Genomic DNA, 17744 nt, shown 5'->3' with positions numbered 1-17744 from the left:
CACACAAATTACTAGTTTTGGGTAGTTTTTAACATCAGAATGACTTTTTGATTGTAGTTGTATTATAATTCTATGATATTTTGTTCTTAAAAATTCCTTTCTGTTCTAGCTGAGATAAAGCAGCAAACCTTTCTCAACGTCTGCTTTTTTCAGACAGCTAAGTAGACATTTAGTGGGGCTCTGGACAGCTGATAATGCAACCGCGACAAACTTGTTGAAACGCATTTTGGTAAGTCAGTGTTTTTTATTCCTATCCAATAGGATCTAATTATGTTATTTATACTGCAGAAAGGGACTTTATAATTGAAAAGTTATTTATCGTAAGACTTATCTCGTAAGTGCTATCCTTAGTGACTTAATCAGAATTTTAATTTATTTGGGCTTTGTAGGCCAGATTAACTCTTGTGCAGTTGTTTTGGAAATGGATTTTTTTTTTAATATTGTTTTTCCTCTTTTAGCCCCCAGGCTTGTTGGCTTACTTAGACAGCTCAGATGCAGTCCCTGAGAAGGATGCTGATCGGATGCATGTTCGTGATAATGTAAAAATTGCAATGGTAAGTATGCTGTCCTCCATGACCTGTCTACATGAGATCACTTACACACATTGCTCTGAAAATTACCTCTGTAGCCCATGGCATACTGCTACGGTCATTTCTCCTCCTGTCATGTCCTCCGCCCTTGATCTACTCTCACCATCCACGAGCCCCTGGCCACACTTGCAGCAGTCATTGTGAACCCAGAGTAGAAAAGTACGAATCTCTTGGGCAGAAAGTATAATTTATTATAGTTTTTTTCTCTTTGTTGATTCACCAAATACCAACATCTAGTATTTATTTAGTCATTTGAGATACTCTTATTTGGCCATACATAGAGCTCATAATTCCACAAGTAGGTGTGTAATGGGTTTCAACATTGTTTGACAGGATCAGTATGGAAAGTTTAACAAAGTACCAGAGTGGCAAAGACTAGCTGGAAAAGCTGCTAAAGAAGTTGAAAAATTTGCCAAAGAAAAAGTGGATCTTGTGTTGATGCACTGGAGGGACAGGATGGGCATTGCTCAGAAAGAGGTAAAGAGGGTCTGCTTCCGGCTATTTCTGTATGTCATCTGTCTAACTACTTGCAGCTCTTCACAAACGGTTTGCAGGTATTTCTCAGGGAATACTTGAAACTCAATACTTGATGCCCCTAATTATGTTATAGATGTAAATCCATTACGTATGTTTATGTTAGACATATACATACATGTGTACGTGTACAGCTCACATCAAGAGCCAATATTGATGCCAAATGTGCTGCCTAGGAAGATCTCTGGTGACCTTCATTTATTGCCTGGGTTCTGTTTTTAACATTAATTTCTTTGGAATGCAGCGGATTGTCTTTGTGTCTGTATCAACTAGTGTGTAAATTGGTGTTATTTCACATGTGTTTCAGTTGAGGAATGTTTAGCCAGTTATGACTCTTGCCCTCTTCTTCAGGATGTACAGCTTATGGGATGTTGGTTGCTCTTTTTCAGTATGGCATTTTGTTTTCATTATGTTAGATTTGCTGGCCTTTTGTTTTGCACAGTGGGGAATTATTTCATTTGTACTTTCTCGTTTTGGTTTTTGTAGGAGTTGAATAAGCTGTGGCATTTTGCATTTATTATCTTCTTTATGACTGTATTAGCTGCATGCAAATGTTTGAAACAAGTCACTGGTTTTGACTTATAAATTGTACTCGTGATCACTAAACCTAATAAGATTCAGTGTTGAAACAGTAATTCTGGGCTATATGAAAAATATTCTATCAACTGTAGAGAAATATATGCTGGCAAATTACTCTCAGTGGTAGAATTTAGTGTTCTGGTCTTTTTTTCATGGAATCACATTTAAGTTTTTTACATCAGATTTTGATTAAAGTAATTTTTTAAAATTTTCTTTCAGAATATCAATCAAAAGCCAGTAGTTCTTCGGAAGAGGAGACAAAGAATAAAAATAGAGGCAAATTGGGATCTCTTCTATTATAGGTAACTTTATGCCTTTTTAAATAACAGAACTTAAACTTGATACTGTCATTATAGGACTCACAGCAGATTTTTCTTTTTCTAGAAACAGTGCCTTGGGCTGGGAATATGGCCTAGTGGCAAGAGTGCCTGCCTCATATACATGAGGCCCTGGGTTCGATTCCCCAGCACCACATATACAGAAAATGGCCAGAAGGGGCGCTGTGGCTCAAGTGGCAGAGTGCTAGCCTTGATCAAGAAGAAGCCAGGGACAGTGCTCAGGCCCTGAGTCCAGTCCCCAGGACTGGCCAAAAAAAAAAAAAAAAGAAACAGTGCCTTATGCCACAGGCATTTTTATCCTGTCAAGTTCAATGTATATAACAGTTAAGTTTGATTAGAGATGCTTCTATAAAATTAAGGCTTTTTTCTATGTTGATGAAGAGGTAAAACTACTTTAAGGATTTTTATTAAGGCTTAGAGATAGTCACCAAAGACACTTCATTATGGCTTAGAAAGAATTACATAATAAATATTTGATGAACACTGAATCTAAAAAGAGGAGAAGGATGAAGCCATAAAGGAGACCTGAGGGCTACCTCAGATCCTTTCCTAGCCCTGTCCTCCGTACCATCACCCCTGATGCACACACTGGACTTCAGGGTTCCTGGTCTGGAAGCTAACTGGCTGATTATACCTTGGCCTAAAGGGAAAGTATGCAGTTTTGCAAATTTCCCGCACTGCTTTTTAGGGTGAGTGATGTGTAGATAGTATTTCCCTAAGTATCTTCTTAAGGTTTCTTCCCTCAGAAATCCTCAGTAGGGTTGTCCCCTAGAACCTCCGAGAAACTAGAATGAGACTTTCTAGGAGGATTACTGGCTGGAGGTTAGCAGGAGGGAGCCAGCCCTTGCAGCCCCAGTTCTGACTCCTGCTCGAATTTATTGTAAACCATGAGCGTATAAGAAAGATAATTTGAAAATGCTTTATCAGATTCGGGCAGGTTGATAGTATTGTGTTTTTATCTGTAAGGTTCAAATATAGTAGCCCTACTTCATCCTAAACTCCTAGTCCCAATCTGAAACTTGATACCTGACAATAGAATTGTTTTTGGAGTAGCAACAAATATAAAGCTAAAATGTCAGTTTGGTTTTTCAAATTCTTCAGATTTGTTTTGTAGTTTAGGTTCATTTTTTTCTCTCAACATTTTAATATGAATGCTTTCAAACAAAAAAATAGTGAAAGAATTGTGTATATGTAATAAATTGTGTAATAAATACATGTGTATTTATTAATAATATTCTACTACATATTGTATTTTCTCTCCACAGATTTTTTCCTTGATATTTAATTTATTATTTTCTTCTTATAACATGCAGTAAGGACTGTTTGTAAATGTTTTTATGCTTCATATTATTTACTGTTTATATGTATATCCAGGTTTAGTCAAGACCATGCCAGATCAAACCTTATTTGGAATTTCAAAACACGAGAAGAACTGAAAGATACTCTTGAATCTGAAATGAGAACATTTAATATTGATAGAGAACTTGGTAGCACTAATGTTATTTCCTGGAACCACCATGAATTTGAGGTACAGTTTCATTTTTGCAGCATATTAATCTTAAAATACACAGTATTGACTATTTTTGGAATGATTTTTTTAAATGCTTGCTAATTATATAACTTAATTCCTCTGTCATATTATGGAGGAAATGATTGGAATATTTTTATCTTTGAGTGACACACAAAAAAATTAGTTTTTTAAAGTATCTGCTTTATACCCAAGAATTGAGTAGGCAGTTTAATGCCCTATGCACTCCAAATCTGTTCTTTGCATTTCCCATCTAATGGGGGGGGGGGGGCTTTTAGAGTCTTTCCTCATAGAAATATAGGCTGTTTGCCATGTTCTTATAGCTTGCTACTCTCCCTCTGATGTTGCTGCAACCACACTGGTTCCCTGGAACAACACACGTTCTTGCTTCAAGGGCTTCCTGAGTGGTGTTAGCCTCTTTGCAGAAGAAACTTTCCCCAAACAGCCTCCTACTTTGCTTTTTCATCTCCTTCAGGTCTTTTCCTAGATGTCATTTATGGGTCTTTCCCAACAGCCCTGTGTAAACACAATCCCTTTATACATACACATGTGTGGAACTGCGCTTCCTCTCTCTATCCCTCTGTTTCCCTGCTGTATTTCACTCCATGGCACTTACTTTCATCCTACGTTTCCAGAAATTCTTATGCTTGCCTCTCTGCTTAATCTCCAGTGCATGGTGATATAGATGCTTAGCATAGTAGAAGTTGAGCGAGTGGAATGTTCCGGATTGAGGGGAGGGAAGTGAAATGGAGGCTTTATGCATAAAATAAGACTTGTAAAACTAAATACATAAAGCATGTCATTTCTGTGGTGCTTACAGTTGTCCATCCATCTTTGCTTGAGATAAATAGCTTGGGCGCTTTATATATCACCTCCATGTAGTTAGTTGCCTGGGTAGTCTGACATACAGAAAAGGCACAGTATATAGTTGTAAAATGGGATCATGCGTGATTGTAAGTCTTGGGATATCAGCAAGGGAGATCTGGGGTTTGAGGGTGATCTTGAAATGGTCCGTATGTGCTTGGCACACTGCTGTGGGCCATCTCCTCTAGCAAGCCAGAAGCTTACAAAACAGATTCCAGTGACACTGTGCAATCAGAAAACTGGTGTGCATCATTTTCAGCTCAGTACTGACTGAGCTAGCCATATCCATCATGCTGAATTACCAGGTATTGTTAGAAGCGACAAGCTCTGAACAAAAAGGATTATAAGAAATACCTTGGTGGCAAATGCTAAAGTCTTATAAACTAAAATGCTGTCTTTTATTTGTTTCTAAAGGTTAAATATGAGTGCCTGGCAGAGGAAATCAAAATAGGAGATTATTACCTGAGATTACTGTTAGAGGAAGATGAGAATGAAGAGAGTGGATCAATTAAGAGATCGTGAGCTACTTTTCTTTCTATCGTGTTGGTTCTCTTTGTTGTGTGCATTTTTACATTGAGGCTTCTTTTTCAATCTAGGTATGAATTTTTCAATGAGCTCTATCATCGCTTCCTACTCACTCCCAAAGTAAACATGAAGTGTTTGTGTTTACAAGCCCTTGCTATTGTTTACGGCCGATGTCATGAAGAAATAGGACCCTTTACTGATACCAGATACATCATTGGGATGTTGGAGAGGGTAAGCACACTGCTCTCCCGTAGGATCAGGAGAGTTTGTACTCCACTTTCAGGTTCATTTTACATTTTATTTGACCACATGATTGTGAACTTTCTGGGTATTTTTTAATTTTATTTTTTTGTTATAGTTACCTAAATCTTAAGTTAGATGAATGGGAAAGTGATGAATGGGCTAATATTTGTCCAGGCTAGATTATTACTATGTTTCCAGTTTCTGCTTTTTAACAACTTTACTGACCTATTTGCCAGTCTTTAAGTGTGGACAATGAGCTGACAGATGCATCTATAAGAAGTAGTGACTTTTTAAATGGTGTACTCCTTTGGTTTTCCATCTGGAAAAAACATTGCAAATGAAACTGAATTAGCATACTAAATTGGAAAATGTGCAGATAGTAAAAATTCTGAGGACTACAGTGGAGTCAGGAACAGGGAACTGGAGTTACCACATTTTAAAAAAAATTGTGCAGTTCCATTGCAGCTGAGTGTGATAGGGACAAATTATTCACTGTGTAGCACACTGGATGGTAGGTGTGGTAGTAGACCTTGCTTTTTATTCTTTCATTTGTATTAGTATTCCTTTTACATTTGACAGTTGAAATTTCAGTGAACTGCGATACAGAGTACTACTTACCAAGTTACAAAACCGCTGTCTGTAATCACACTTGCAAGCTGAGTCATGCATTGTGAGAAATGGATTCTGAATACATGCACAAGTGTGCCTGAGAAGTAACTTTTTTTTTTTGCCCGTCTTGGGGCTTGAACTCAGGGCCTGAGTACTGTCCCTGGCTTCTTTTTTTTTTTTTTTTTTGCCAGTCCTGGGCCTTGGACTCAGGGCCTGAGCACTGTCCCTGGCTTCTTCCCACTCAAGGCTAGCACTCTGCCACTTGAGCCACAGCGCCGCTTCTGGCTTTTTTTTTATATATGTGGTGCTGGGGAATCGAACCCAGGGCTTCATGTGTATGAGGCAAGCACTCTACCACTAGGCCATATTCCCAGCCCCTGAGAAGTAACTTTATAGGACAGAAATCCTTAGTGTTTGTTAAACAAAACTGCAGTAATTGCAATAGTATAATTTCACTATACTAGTGAATTTTCTTTCTTTTTTTTAAATTTGGAGACAGGGTCTCACTGTATAGCCCAGGCTGCCACAGTCCTCCTATATAGTCTCCTCAGAGCTAAGATTATAGGCATACACACCATACCCAGCTATATACTGTTGAGTCCTACCTCTTATTCCAGTTAGCTGGAAGACTTGTAGCATACCAATTTTCTTTTAAGCAAATATAGTTTTCCTTCTTATTTATGTTTGTGATCAAACCATTTATGTGAAACATCACTTATCCAGTCATTAAATTTTGCTAATTCAAGAGTATCATTTATTTCAATTTTTAAAGCTGTCTGGTAATAATTGACTAGAAGATACCTTACAGTTGTAGGGAAATTGGGTCAGTTATGTAACAATTACAGGAAATGTAAGACATTGAGGAATTGCAGTTATTGACAGGCATCTGTGATTTTTCTCCTTAGTGTTTAATGATACTCTTCTCTATTTTGTGAAGTGATGGCAATGTTTTCATTAATGTGTCTATTCACTCTGACTGTGTGCTCCCTTATTTCAATAGTGCACCGATAAACTTGAACGAGACAGACTGATCCTCTTCCTAAATAAGCTGATCCTTAATAAGGTACAGTATTTTTGCAAAAACATGCTATAATTTCCAGGTCACGAGAATTAACTTGCAGTTTGAGTTAATTATCTAGAGCCAATTCTTCCACCTTCTTTTCTGAAAAGACAGCTCTGAGTGCTTTAACCTTCTCAAGGGAAGAGTTCTTGCCAGCAGAGTTCCCAGAATATTCCACCTTCCTCTTTTCTTTTTGAAGATATTTCACTAGGTTCATTCTGGTTTTTAATAAGAACTCTTTATGGCTTGTTGGGGCTTAGGGCAAGGGAAGGTGGGGAAGGGGAAAAAAAAAGAACTCTTTATGATGTATGACTTTAATTTACAATTACATGATGTTTAAATTTCAGTTGAAGCAGATTTTGATAAACATTTGAGTAGATTTTTCTTCTTTTTTTGCCAGTCCTAGGACTTGAACTCAGGGCCTGGGCACTGTCCCTGAGCCTCTGTGCTCAAGGCTAGTGCTCTACCACTTGAGCCACATCACCACTTCCAGCTTTTTCTCAGTAGTTTATTGGAGGTAAGAATCTCACAGGCTTAAGATCCTGCCTGGGCTGGCTTTGAACCATCATCCTCAGATCTCAGCCTCCTGAGTAGCTAGGATAACAGACATGAGACACTGGTGCCCAGCTAGATTTTTCTTCTACTGCAACTTTTTTTGTCAGTCATGGAGCTTGAGGCACTATCCTTAAGCTCTTTCACTCACGGCTAGATCTCTACCCCTTTGAGCTACAGCTCTACTTCTGGTTTAGATTACACATACTGGATCATTAAAATATATCTAATGTACCAGATTTTATATAATAAGTTCTATTAACAAAAAGACCGTGGCAAGATAATTGTATAACTATACTGTATTATGTCAGTCTTTGTTTATTTTTATGGGAATATTTTTTTCTCTAACATACTTAAGTAGAAATTCTTAATGTGATCTCTTCATAAATAGTTTTACCCTTTTTAGTCTAAATTCATGTTCTCCAGGAGCAAAATCCACAAAGCACCAGTATTACCATTCTGTGCTCATCATTTCCAAACAGCTTACCAGAGACTCTCCTCTTTGAGTGTCTTTTAGGTAGTAGAACCTATTGATGATAATTTTTAGATGATGTGAAAATGTTTTCTTCCTCTCTTCCAGAAAAATGTAAAGGATCTGATGGATTGCAATGGGATTAGGATCCTCGTGGACTTGCTCACCCTGGCCCATCTCCACGTGAGCCGAGCCACAGTTCCTCTGCAAGTATGTGTGCCTGTGGAGGCTCCTCATGCAAAGCCCTCCCCAGACAGTCTAAAGTCTAGACCCCTCTAAAGTTGTTTCACTGTGTGTTCTCAGTATAGTACAGCATTAGTGAAAAAAAGGTAATGAACCCACAACGGGCAGTAATGATCCAGTTGTAGTATTCCAGTATCATTAGTCTGCATCTGTAACGTGGTTTATTTTGATGCAATGTGCCCTTTAGGATTTACACTGAATTGCTCAGTCATATAACTTGAACTTTGCTATTGACAAGCAATTTGCCCTGAAGAATCTGGAGGCCTTATGAGACAAGAACAAAGCCTCCAGTGTTACTCTAAGGCCTTTTCTACTTGCCAACTTATGGAAGGGATTTCTACTCAGTTCATTTGATTTTTTTCTTCAGTTAAGGTTTGCATTTGTTTAATAACATTTGAATGCTATTTGAAAGTATAGGATCTGGTGTTTCCTCTTCTTAGATAAAAATAGTATAATAGTAATCATAATGCTTATTAAATGCCATGACAGTAGGCCAGATATTGTCTGCTACACACAATACACGTACTCTGTAAGACCCTCTGCAGCCCAGTGAGGTTGGTAACCCTCATTTTCCCGTGTTACAGTGAGGAAACCATAGAGCAGAGCTGCTAAGTACACTGCCAGAGATCAGCCCAGAAGTGGCGGGACTAGGGTTAGAGCCCTGAAGTCTGCCTTTACCCACTTTGCTACACTTCTGTACCTCACTTCAATTTTTGGATGAATTCCTAAAGGGTTATAAGCCTCCTAATTTGTACTATGTAGCTTGTTTTATGATACCTACCCCCTTCAGTCTCTGCCTTGTCTTTTTTTTTTTAACTCAGAGCAATGTAATTGAAGCTGCTCCAGATATGAAAAGAGAAAGTGAAAAGGAATGGTATTTTGGCAATGCAGACAAAGAAAGAAGTGGTCCATACGGCTTTCATGAGGTATGCCATTGGTGTTGGAGTAACTTTTTGTCTCTCCCTTTTTGATTATTCTTGTTTAGTTGGTTTTTTGATGCAGTCTCACCGTGTAGACTAGTTTTGAGCTTTCTGCCTCAGCCTCTTTAGTAACAGGAGTAGCCATGGGTCTGACAAGCCTCCACCTTTCTTATACCCTCCTGCCTAGCACTCACAGAGATGTATAGTATTTAAGAAATGATTTGAAATGCTTTTATCAACTCCAGGGGCCTTCCGGTCCCATCCCTACCTGAAGAATTATATGGCTTACGTTCCTGGAAAATTACATGTGCATGAAAGATCAGGCTTCAACTCTTATGTATAAGCCATTGTTACAGAGGTAACAGTCAGGGTCTCAGTGAATTTTTATGTGACAGCTATTGCTGTCTTCATAACTGTCAAACTAATGCTTTTTTTCTATACAGTATGAACAAGCAAGTTCTAATATTCACTATAAAATACATGTGTAGTGCCTTTTTAGTTTCAGAGCTTATGTAAGTTATCATTTGCAAAACATGAGCATATCCTCTATCTTTACAGCCTTTGAGGCTGTCAAGATTTAGCTAAAAATTATTTTATAGAAGACCAGTTCCTGCTCTTACAATTTTTTTTTCGTTTTCCACTCTGCCTTGCATTTTTTTTTCATTCCAATGTTTGTTATATCATGTAGTTGACCAAATAAGTGGTTATTTTTCTTGAACTGTTATCCATAATTTAAGTTTCTAAAAGCCTGTCGACAGAAACTTGGTTTCTTGCCAGTGAATTTGCATATTTATTTCCCAGGATTTCACATTCCAGTTTCATATGTTATTTTTACTATGATGTAAAAAACTTCAGCTAACTTTTCATGTTTGTTTTTGTCTATAATAATGATGCCTTCCATCAATTAAGATGCAAGAATTATGGACCAAAGGAATGCTAAATGCAAAAACTCGCTGCTGGGCTCAAGGCATGGACGGATGGCGACCGCTTCAGGCAATCCCCCAGCTTAAGTGGTGTCTGTTAGCCAGTGGACAGGCTGTACTGAATGAAACTGACCTTGCTACCCTTATATTGAACATGTTGATCACAATGTGTGGATATTTTCCAAGCAGGTAAAGTGTTTTTATGGATGTTTTTATCGTTGACAGAGCCCACTGAAATATCTTTTCTTTCTCCTTGTATGGATAACCCTCAAGTAAAGTGATGGGATGACTTGTAGCGACATACAGCTCAGGGGTCCTGTTGGTGGCTTTGGGGAAGCACTGCTTTGCTCTTTTGCATGTTTTGAAACTGATGTAAAGAAATAATTTGCAAATTATATTGATAAAAGTAGCTGAAATGCAGCTTGTTTTTCCCCCTGGGAAATTTCAAATGTAAAATTTAGACCTACCAGCCGTGCTCACAATTATAATACTTACGTGAGTTACACATGAATATTTCCAAGTAGACACCTCTCATCTGGCTATTGGTCAGTGCGAACTCCTGATCGGGGACTTCTAGATCTGATGTAGATGGGGGTTCTAGGCCCATATCTTGACCACCTGACTAATAAGGGTGAGGGTTTGTTCTGCAATAGCCACAATGTATGCCCTTTGCCTAGAACGCTTTCATCTTTATAATAAAGAATTTTGTTTTACTCAATACTGAAAATAACCTGATGTACATTCCTGAGTAAATGACACATACATTCAGAGTTGTAACCATGCATACTTGAGGTGTTCGTGTTTCCAGTTCTGCTGAAAAATCTGATTTGACTCAGGAATAGTGTAGCATCAGAATGAAGGCTGTATTTGGAAGGTGTTGAGCATGGTTCAGTGACACACCCTTTGATAATGCCCTTTGGGGGGAGTATCCCACTGACAGTGTGTTAGACAACACCTAGTTTAACCAATTAAATAATAAATAAGAGTCTTTGGCTCTTCTAGGGGACTGTTTTTGAAGGAAATCTTATGGAAGGAAATGAAGTCAATTTAAGCAGCCAAGTAGATTTAAACCAAAATTCCTAATCATGTTCCCAGCTGTATGAGAGCTTAGTCTTCATTAACAAAAAAGTAAGGTAACCTGCTTCATGCCTAGTAGACTGTCCTATGCTATGAAGATGCAGATTTTAATACATACACTGAATGTTGACCTCAGAAAATGTTTTCTAGGGACCAAGATAATGCCATCATTCGGCCTTTACCCAGAGTGAAAAGACTGTTGTCCGACAGCACTTGCCTTCCCCATATTATTCAGGTGGGTTCCTTCAGTGACCACGGGCTGGGAACGGTATTTAAGAAGTGTTTTCTCTTCCGTAATGGTGATCACCAACCTGTATCTCTACTTTATTCTGTCCCATTTTTATAAGCCCCGAAGTGTATTTATTTCATTGATGCATCTACTGTGGGAGATTGTGTATCCAGGAACCCAAACACAGGAAGTCTCCAGATCCCAGAATTATTCTAAGGGGGGGTTCTTAAAATCGCCCCACTGTAATGACTGGGAAGTGTTGACAGAAGTTCATGGTGCTGATGCCGGAGTGCTGCTGGGATACAAACCAGCAGGCCGAGCTCATGGACATGATAGGTTCTATCTTAATAGGCAACCCTGGCAGTCTAAATAGCATAGGCCTCAGATGGTGACCGGTCTCAAAAATCAAGGACAGCAACTAAAGCATAGCATTTTGTGTACTGTAATACAGCAACATTTCTTTTTCATTCTTTGTTCTGCATTATGTCATGTTGTTGGGATTTTCCTAAAACCCAGATTAGCATCAAACAAATAAGTGAGATCCCAGAAATTTCAGAGCTATATTACTATATCTTTTTATCATTATCTGTACAAACTTTAACTTAAAGCCAGGTACCGGTGGCTCTTACATGTAATCCTAGCCACCCAGGAGGCTGAGCTCTAAGGATTACCATTGAAAGCCATCCTGGGCAGGAAAGTACATGAGACTCTTATCTCCAAATAAGCACCAAAAAAGTCACCAGTGTGGCTGTGGCTCAAGTGATAGAGCAGTAGCCTTGAGCACAAAAGCTCAGGATCAGGGCCCAGGCTCTGAGTTCAAGCCCCAGGACTGGCAACAACAACAACAAAAATCCTTGACCTTAGATTTGTGAAGCTATACTTCCAGATCTCCTAGATTTTTCCATTCTGTCCTGGAGTTCTCAGGTAGCCTTCAGGAGATCATTCATGTCACCTGAGCTGAACTCCCACCCCACCCCCCAGCTCAGCATGGAGCTAGTCTTTATTTCCTTTTTCATTAACAGAAAAGTCATTGAGGAAGAATCGCAAAGAAGCAAATTTACCTGTAACATTGTGAAAGAATCAACTTCAGGCATAGTTGAGCTAATGCTGAACATGCTTTGATCATTCTCTGTTGATAGATTACTACCTGTACTAAACATTGTAGAATGGGTCACTTTAAAAAAATCTGTTAGTCCAGTAGATAAGCTTGCTGCATTTCATTTTACTGCTCGAAGAAGAAAGTGGCCTCACAATAACTCACTAAGCAAAATGTTTTATTCACTTTCTCAGCTCCTGCTGACCTTTGACCCCATCCTTGTGGAGAAGGTTGCCATTTTGTTATTCTATATCATGCAAGATAACCCACAGTTGCCCCGCCTTTATCTGAGTGGAGTGTTCTTCTTCATCATGATGTACACAGGCTCCAATGTGCTTCCTGTTGCGCGGTAAGAACTTTAAAGATGATCTATATGTAAAATGATTCCATGAGTGATGCATGGGCATATTTATTTGGAATATATTTATATGGGATTTTGTGAGTTATGTCATTGTTTTTATTCATTTGTTCATTCATTCATTCATTCATTTGGCTGTAATAAGGTCTGAGCTAAGGGCCTTGTACTAATTTAGATTGCTTGTTCAGCTGGTGCTCTACTGCATGAGCCTAACAACCTAGCTTTTTTGTTGGTTATATCACATCGTCTTTTATAAACAGCCTGGCCTCAAACTTAGATCCTTCCAGATCGCGACCTCCTGAGTAGCTAAGACTATGGGCCTAATTTTTTATTATGAAAGTTACCTGACTCCAGGTCTGAAAAGTTGGAATCATACTGCTCTACCAAATCTCATATTTGAATTTTATCATCTAGTATTTTAATGTGTAATTTATAGCATTTTTTTTTTTTTGGCCAGTCCTGGGCCTTGAACTCAGGGCCTGAGCACTGTCCCTGGCTTCCTTTTACTCAAGGCTAGCACTCTGCCACTTGAGCCACAGCGCCACTTCTGGCCATTTTCTGTATATGTGGTGCTGGGGAATTGAACCCAGGGCCTCATGTATACGAGGCAAGCTCTCTTGCCACTAGGCCATATTCCCAGCCCTATAGCATTTTTTAAATTTATTTTATTTTATTTTATTTTTTTGGCCAGTCCTGGGCCTTGGACTCATGGTCTGAGCACTGTCCCTGGCTTCTTCCCCCTCAAGGCTAGCACTCTGCCACCTGAGCCACAGCGCCACTTCTGGCCGTTTTCCATATATGTGGTGCTGGGGAATCAAACCGAGAGCTTCATGTGTAGGAGGCAAGCACTCTTGCCACTAGGCCATATTCCCAGCCCCTAGCATTTTTATTATACATGCTGTTTTACTTTAAAAAATGGTTACATAGCTTTAATGTGTCTATACTTTAAAATCATTTTATCACATTAAATTCTTGCTGTACTCAGAAATCAGTGAGGTGGAATATGGATTTATAATTTGCTTTTTTGACTTTTAAAAAATCTACAAAAGACTGTATAGGGGCTGGGGATATGGCCTAGTGGCAAGAGTGCTTGCCTCGTATACATGAGGCCTGGTTTCAATTCCCAAGCACCACAGATACAGAAAATGGCCAGAAGTGGCACTGTGGCTCAAGTGGCAGAGTGCTAGCCTTGAGCAAAGAGAAGCCAGGGACAGTGCTCAGGCCCTGAGTCCAAGCCCCAGGACTGGCCAAAAAATAAAAATAAATAAATAAAAATGAGGGGCTGGGGATATGGCCTAGTGGCAAGAGTGCTTGCCTCGTATACATGAGGCCCTGGGTTCGATTCCCCAGCACCACATATACAGAAAACAGCCAGAAGTGGCGCTGTGGCTCAAGTGGCAGAGTACTAGCCTTGAGCAAAAGCAAGCCAGGGACAGAGCTCAGGCCCTGAGTCCAAGGCCCAGGACTGGCCAAAAAAATAATAATAATAAAATAAATAAAAATGATATTTAAAAAATTATACTTAAAAAAATGACTATATAGTCCTTAGAAACCCAAGATTGCTAAAACCAAATCAGCTCCTGTATCTAACAAGTATTTTATTTCTCTTTTTAGGTTTTTGAAATATACACATACAAAACAGGCTTTCAAATCAGAGGAGGTAAGCCAGATTAATCTTCTGAATGTTTTGAATTAGTAGTATGTGGTTACAGTAGCACTATAAATCTCCTTGAGTTGTGTATATGTTTTCTAGGTTATAAATACTTGGGAGCAAGTATTGTTTTATTCAGTTTTTGCATTCTTTGCACATACAAGGTCTGCACAAGTTAATGAAATAAGTATTGCCCATCAGACTTACATTGAGATTTCAGCCATGAGTTATTGATAACTCTGTGAATGTCAGTTGTTCTTTCTAAGATTTAGATTGTGTTTTTGTTTTTGTTGTTTGGTAAATATTTTAACATAAAGCTTAGCCTCATAACTGAAGATGCTTCAAAATTTGTTAAGCTTTTCATGAATCACTGTTTTAGATTTTATCCAGAGCAGAAGAAATCACTGTGGAGGATACTAACCAAAGACTGTTGGCTACTTTTCCAGTGAATAGTAGACCAAGATGTAGACTTTGTAGTCATTGAAGCCCTAAAAAAGAATCATTTTTCCTAATAACAGTAAGATGATGTCCATGACATCATAATTTCTATTGCTTTTTACAAATTAAAAAAAAAAAAAGAGACTATTGGGAAGAAATTGTCTCATGATAATCCTTAATATAATAGCAGGTATTTTGGGGTCATTCTTTTCCTTTGTTTCTGTGCAGCAGTATATATGCACTCTTTAAAAAAATTTTATATTGGAGACTATTTACTATTTCATTTTTTGAATATTTGTACCAAAACTATGGCAAGATTTTGAATGTAGTAGTAGTTACCAAACAATAGAATTCCCAAACAACAGAATAAAATACTTTGCACTCAAAAGTTGAGCAGATAGTGAATATACTATTTTTAGTAGCAAGAAGCCCAAAAATTGTCATCAATTCTAATGTACATCAAATTGGAAAATCATATATATATATTTTTTTTCTTTTTAAAATTTTTTTGCCAGTCCTGGGGCTTGAACTCAGGGCCTGAGCACTGTCCCTGGCTTCTTTTTGCTCAAGGCTAGCACTCTACCACTTGAGCCACAGCACCACTTCTGGCTTTTTCTACATATGTGGTGCTGAGGAATCAAACACAGGGCTTCATGTATACGAGGCAAGCCCTCTACCACTACGCCATATTCCCAGCCCACTGATGAAATCTTAATGGAATCTTTCTTGGGCTGGCCATAACTATTTCACATTTCCTAAGGCTAGTGGTCCTGAATGAACATGGACCAGAGTACCTAACCCTTGAGAAGATTAAGACCCTTGTGAGACTGGAGGCCACTAGTTCTGCCTTGGTGCTTATCTGGGAGTTTGCATGAGACATTTTTGGCTTCATGTTTATTACTATTCCTTAAAAAAGGAAAGCAGTTTGCTCTGGTTGTACTTTTCTAATTGTAATTCATTTTGTCAAAAAGTTAAAACCACGTTAGAGGGCTGGGGATGTGGCTTAGCAGTAGATTGCTTGCCTAGCATGCATAAAGCCCTGGATTCGATTCCTTAGTACCACATACACAGAAAAGGCTGCAAGTGGTGCTGTGGCTCAAGTGGTAGAGTGCTAGCCTTGAGGAAAAGAAGCCAGGGACAGTGTTCAAGTCCTGAGTCCCAGCCCCAGGACTGGGGGGAAAAAAGTTGAAGCCAAGCATAATGTCTCATACTTGGAATCCTAGCCACTCAGGAGGTTGAAACCCAATGAATCACGGTTCAAGGGTACCCTAGGCAAAAAGTTCACAAGACCCCCATATCAACCAGTAAATAGCATGGAGGGTCCATTGGTGCAGTGTAGACAACTCAGGTGCAACTCAGGCTGCTTTTCAAAAATAAAGGGAAAAAGTCTTCGGGGAGTGGTTCAAGTGGTAGGGAATGCCTGCCTAGCAAGCCTAAGACCCTGAGTTCAAGTCTCACTATTACCAAAAAAATTAAAACCCTGAAAATCTTTTTTTTTATTTCAAAGGTAAGTTCTTATGTTTCTGACTACTACATTTTGTTTTGTTTTAAAGACAAAAGGACAAGATATTTTTCAGAGAAGTATTCTAGGACACATTCTACCTGAAGCAATGGTGTGTTACTTAGAAAATTATGAGCCTGAAAGGTTTTCTGAGATTTTTCTTGGGGAATTTGATACTCCAGAAGCCATCTGGAGCAGTGAAATGAGGTAAGTAGACAGTTAATTCTGTTTTATGCTCATAAATTGTGCTACTTGCCACTGCTTCAATTTCTGTGAAAGAAATGTTTTCACAAGAGTTGTTGGTGATGAGTTTTAATAACACTCTAAGCTTATTTCTGTTCCTACCTGATTTGACAATTACTGTTACTTCATAGAGCTTTAAAATAGAAGAGCATGACCTACTAGTAGTAGTTCTTAAGAATCAGATTAGAAGGCTGGGAATGTGGCTTAGTGGTAGAGTGCTTGCCTAGCATGCATGAGGCTCTGGGTTCGAGTCCTCAGTATTTATCACTTAAACAGAAAAAATCAGAAGTGTGGTGGTCTGGCTCAAGGGGTAGAGTGCTAGCCTTGAGCAAAAGAAGCTCAGAGACAGTGCCCAGGCCAAGTTCAAGTCCCAGGACTGGTAACAAAGGAAAGAAAAGAAAAGGATCAGGTTAGAGAAGGAGTAAAATTTTACTTTGGTAGTAAATTGGTAATGCAGTAAACCCACCTTATTCAGGCTTAGTTCTGACCAAGGACAAACAAAACGATAATGAATAAAATCAGAACAAATGTCAAAAACAGCAATTTTAAATTCCTAAGCATGCATTGCCTAGTTCCATCTATCCAGCATTCTCAACTCTACTTTATCATCAGTTGTGTTTAAATTGTTGTATGACCCAGTGTTTCCCTGCCCTTAATTTTGTGCAAATTGCCTCCCCTAAAAGCAAAGAAAAAGTTTTGGAAATCTTCCCTAAGCCATAAAAGGCATATAAAGTGTTTAACTGAAGTGAAACCAGACTTGTTGAAGGGTGTCAGCTTTCAACAATATGTAGGAATATGAATAACTTATCCTGGTTTGGTTGTTTGTTTTGTTTTGTTTCTGGTGGTAATATTTTTCTTAGGTTGGCTGAATCCCTGTCTGAAAGCTGTATCTGTCTCTCCATGTCTGACTAAATCCAATTCTACTCACTGTAGTACAGTCTAGAACAATTAGTCTAGACTAATCAAAGTAAATAGCATGTAATGAGCTCCCTTGGGGGGCAATGGGAAGCCTGGGTTCCCTTGCCGCACCCTGATGCATGCAAATACTGTATGATGAGTTTTTGAACAGCTGCTTTTTAATAGACAGATTGAGAATATCAGCCCTTTACCCTCAGATTTTCTTTACAGATTAATATTAGAGATAAGTTTGTTTCCACTGGCTAGTTTTAGA

At 38.7% G+C, this 17744-nt stretch overlaps 1 protein-coding gene across 2 annotated transcripts in view; it reads left to right on the top strand.

Moving 5' to 3' along the window:
- Dnajc13 (DnaJ heat shock protein family (Hsp40) member C13) overlaps positions 1-17744 on the top strand; it is a 91394-nt gene that overhangs the window by 38299 nt on the left and 35351 nt on the right. For both annotated transcript variants that reach the window (XM_048334934.1, XM_048334935.1), the window contains 15 exons: positions 154-229; positions 459-554; positions 924-1067; positions 1923-2005; positions 3416-3569; positions 4848-4951; positions 5030-5189; positions 6811-6873; positions 8003-8104; positions 8959-9063; positions 9967-10169; positions 11208-11292; positions 12577-12731; positions 14355-14400; positions 16383-16537. In XM_048334934.1, coding sequence (XP_048190891.1) covers positions 154-229; positions 459-554; positions 924-1067; positions 1923-2005; positions 3416-3569; positions 4848-4951; positions 5030-5189; positions 6811-6873; positions 8003-8104; positions 8959-9063; positions 9967-10169; positions 11208-11292; positions 12577-12731; positions 14355-14400; positions 16383-16537 — 1731 coding nt within the window. The remainder of the gene's footprint in view (positions 1-153; positions 230-458; positions 555-923; positions 1068-1922; positions 2006-3415; positions 3570-4847; positions 4952-5029; positions 5190-6810; positions 6874-8002; positions 8105-8958; positions 9064-9966; positions 10170-11207; positions 11293-12576; positions 12732-14354; positions 14401-16382; positions 16538-17744) is intronic.

Source organism: Perognathus longimembris, chromosome 26 (genome assembly GCF_023159225.1).
Source record: "Perognathus longimembris pacificus isolate PPM17 chromosome 26, ASM2315922v1, whole genome shotgun sequence".
NCBI lineage: Eukaryota > Metazoa > Chordata > Mammalia > Rodentia > Heteromyidae > Perognathus > Perognathus longimembris.
This window is presented reverse-complemented; position numbering and strand designations above follow the sequence as displayed.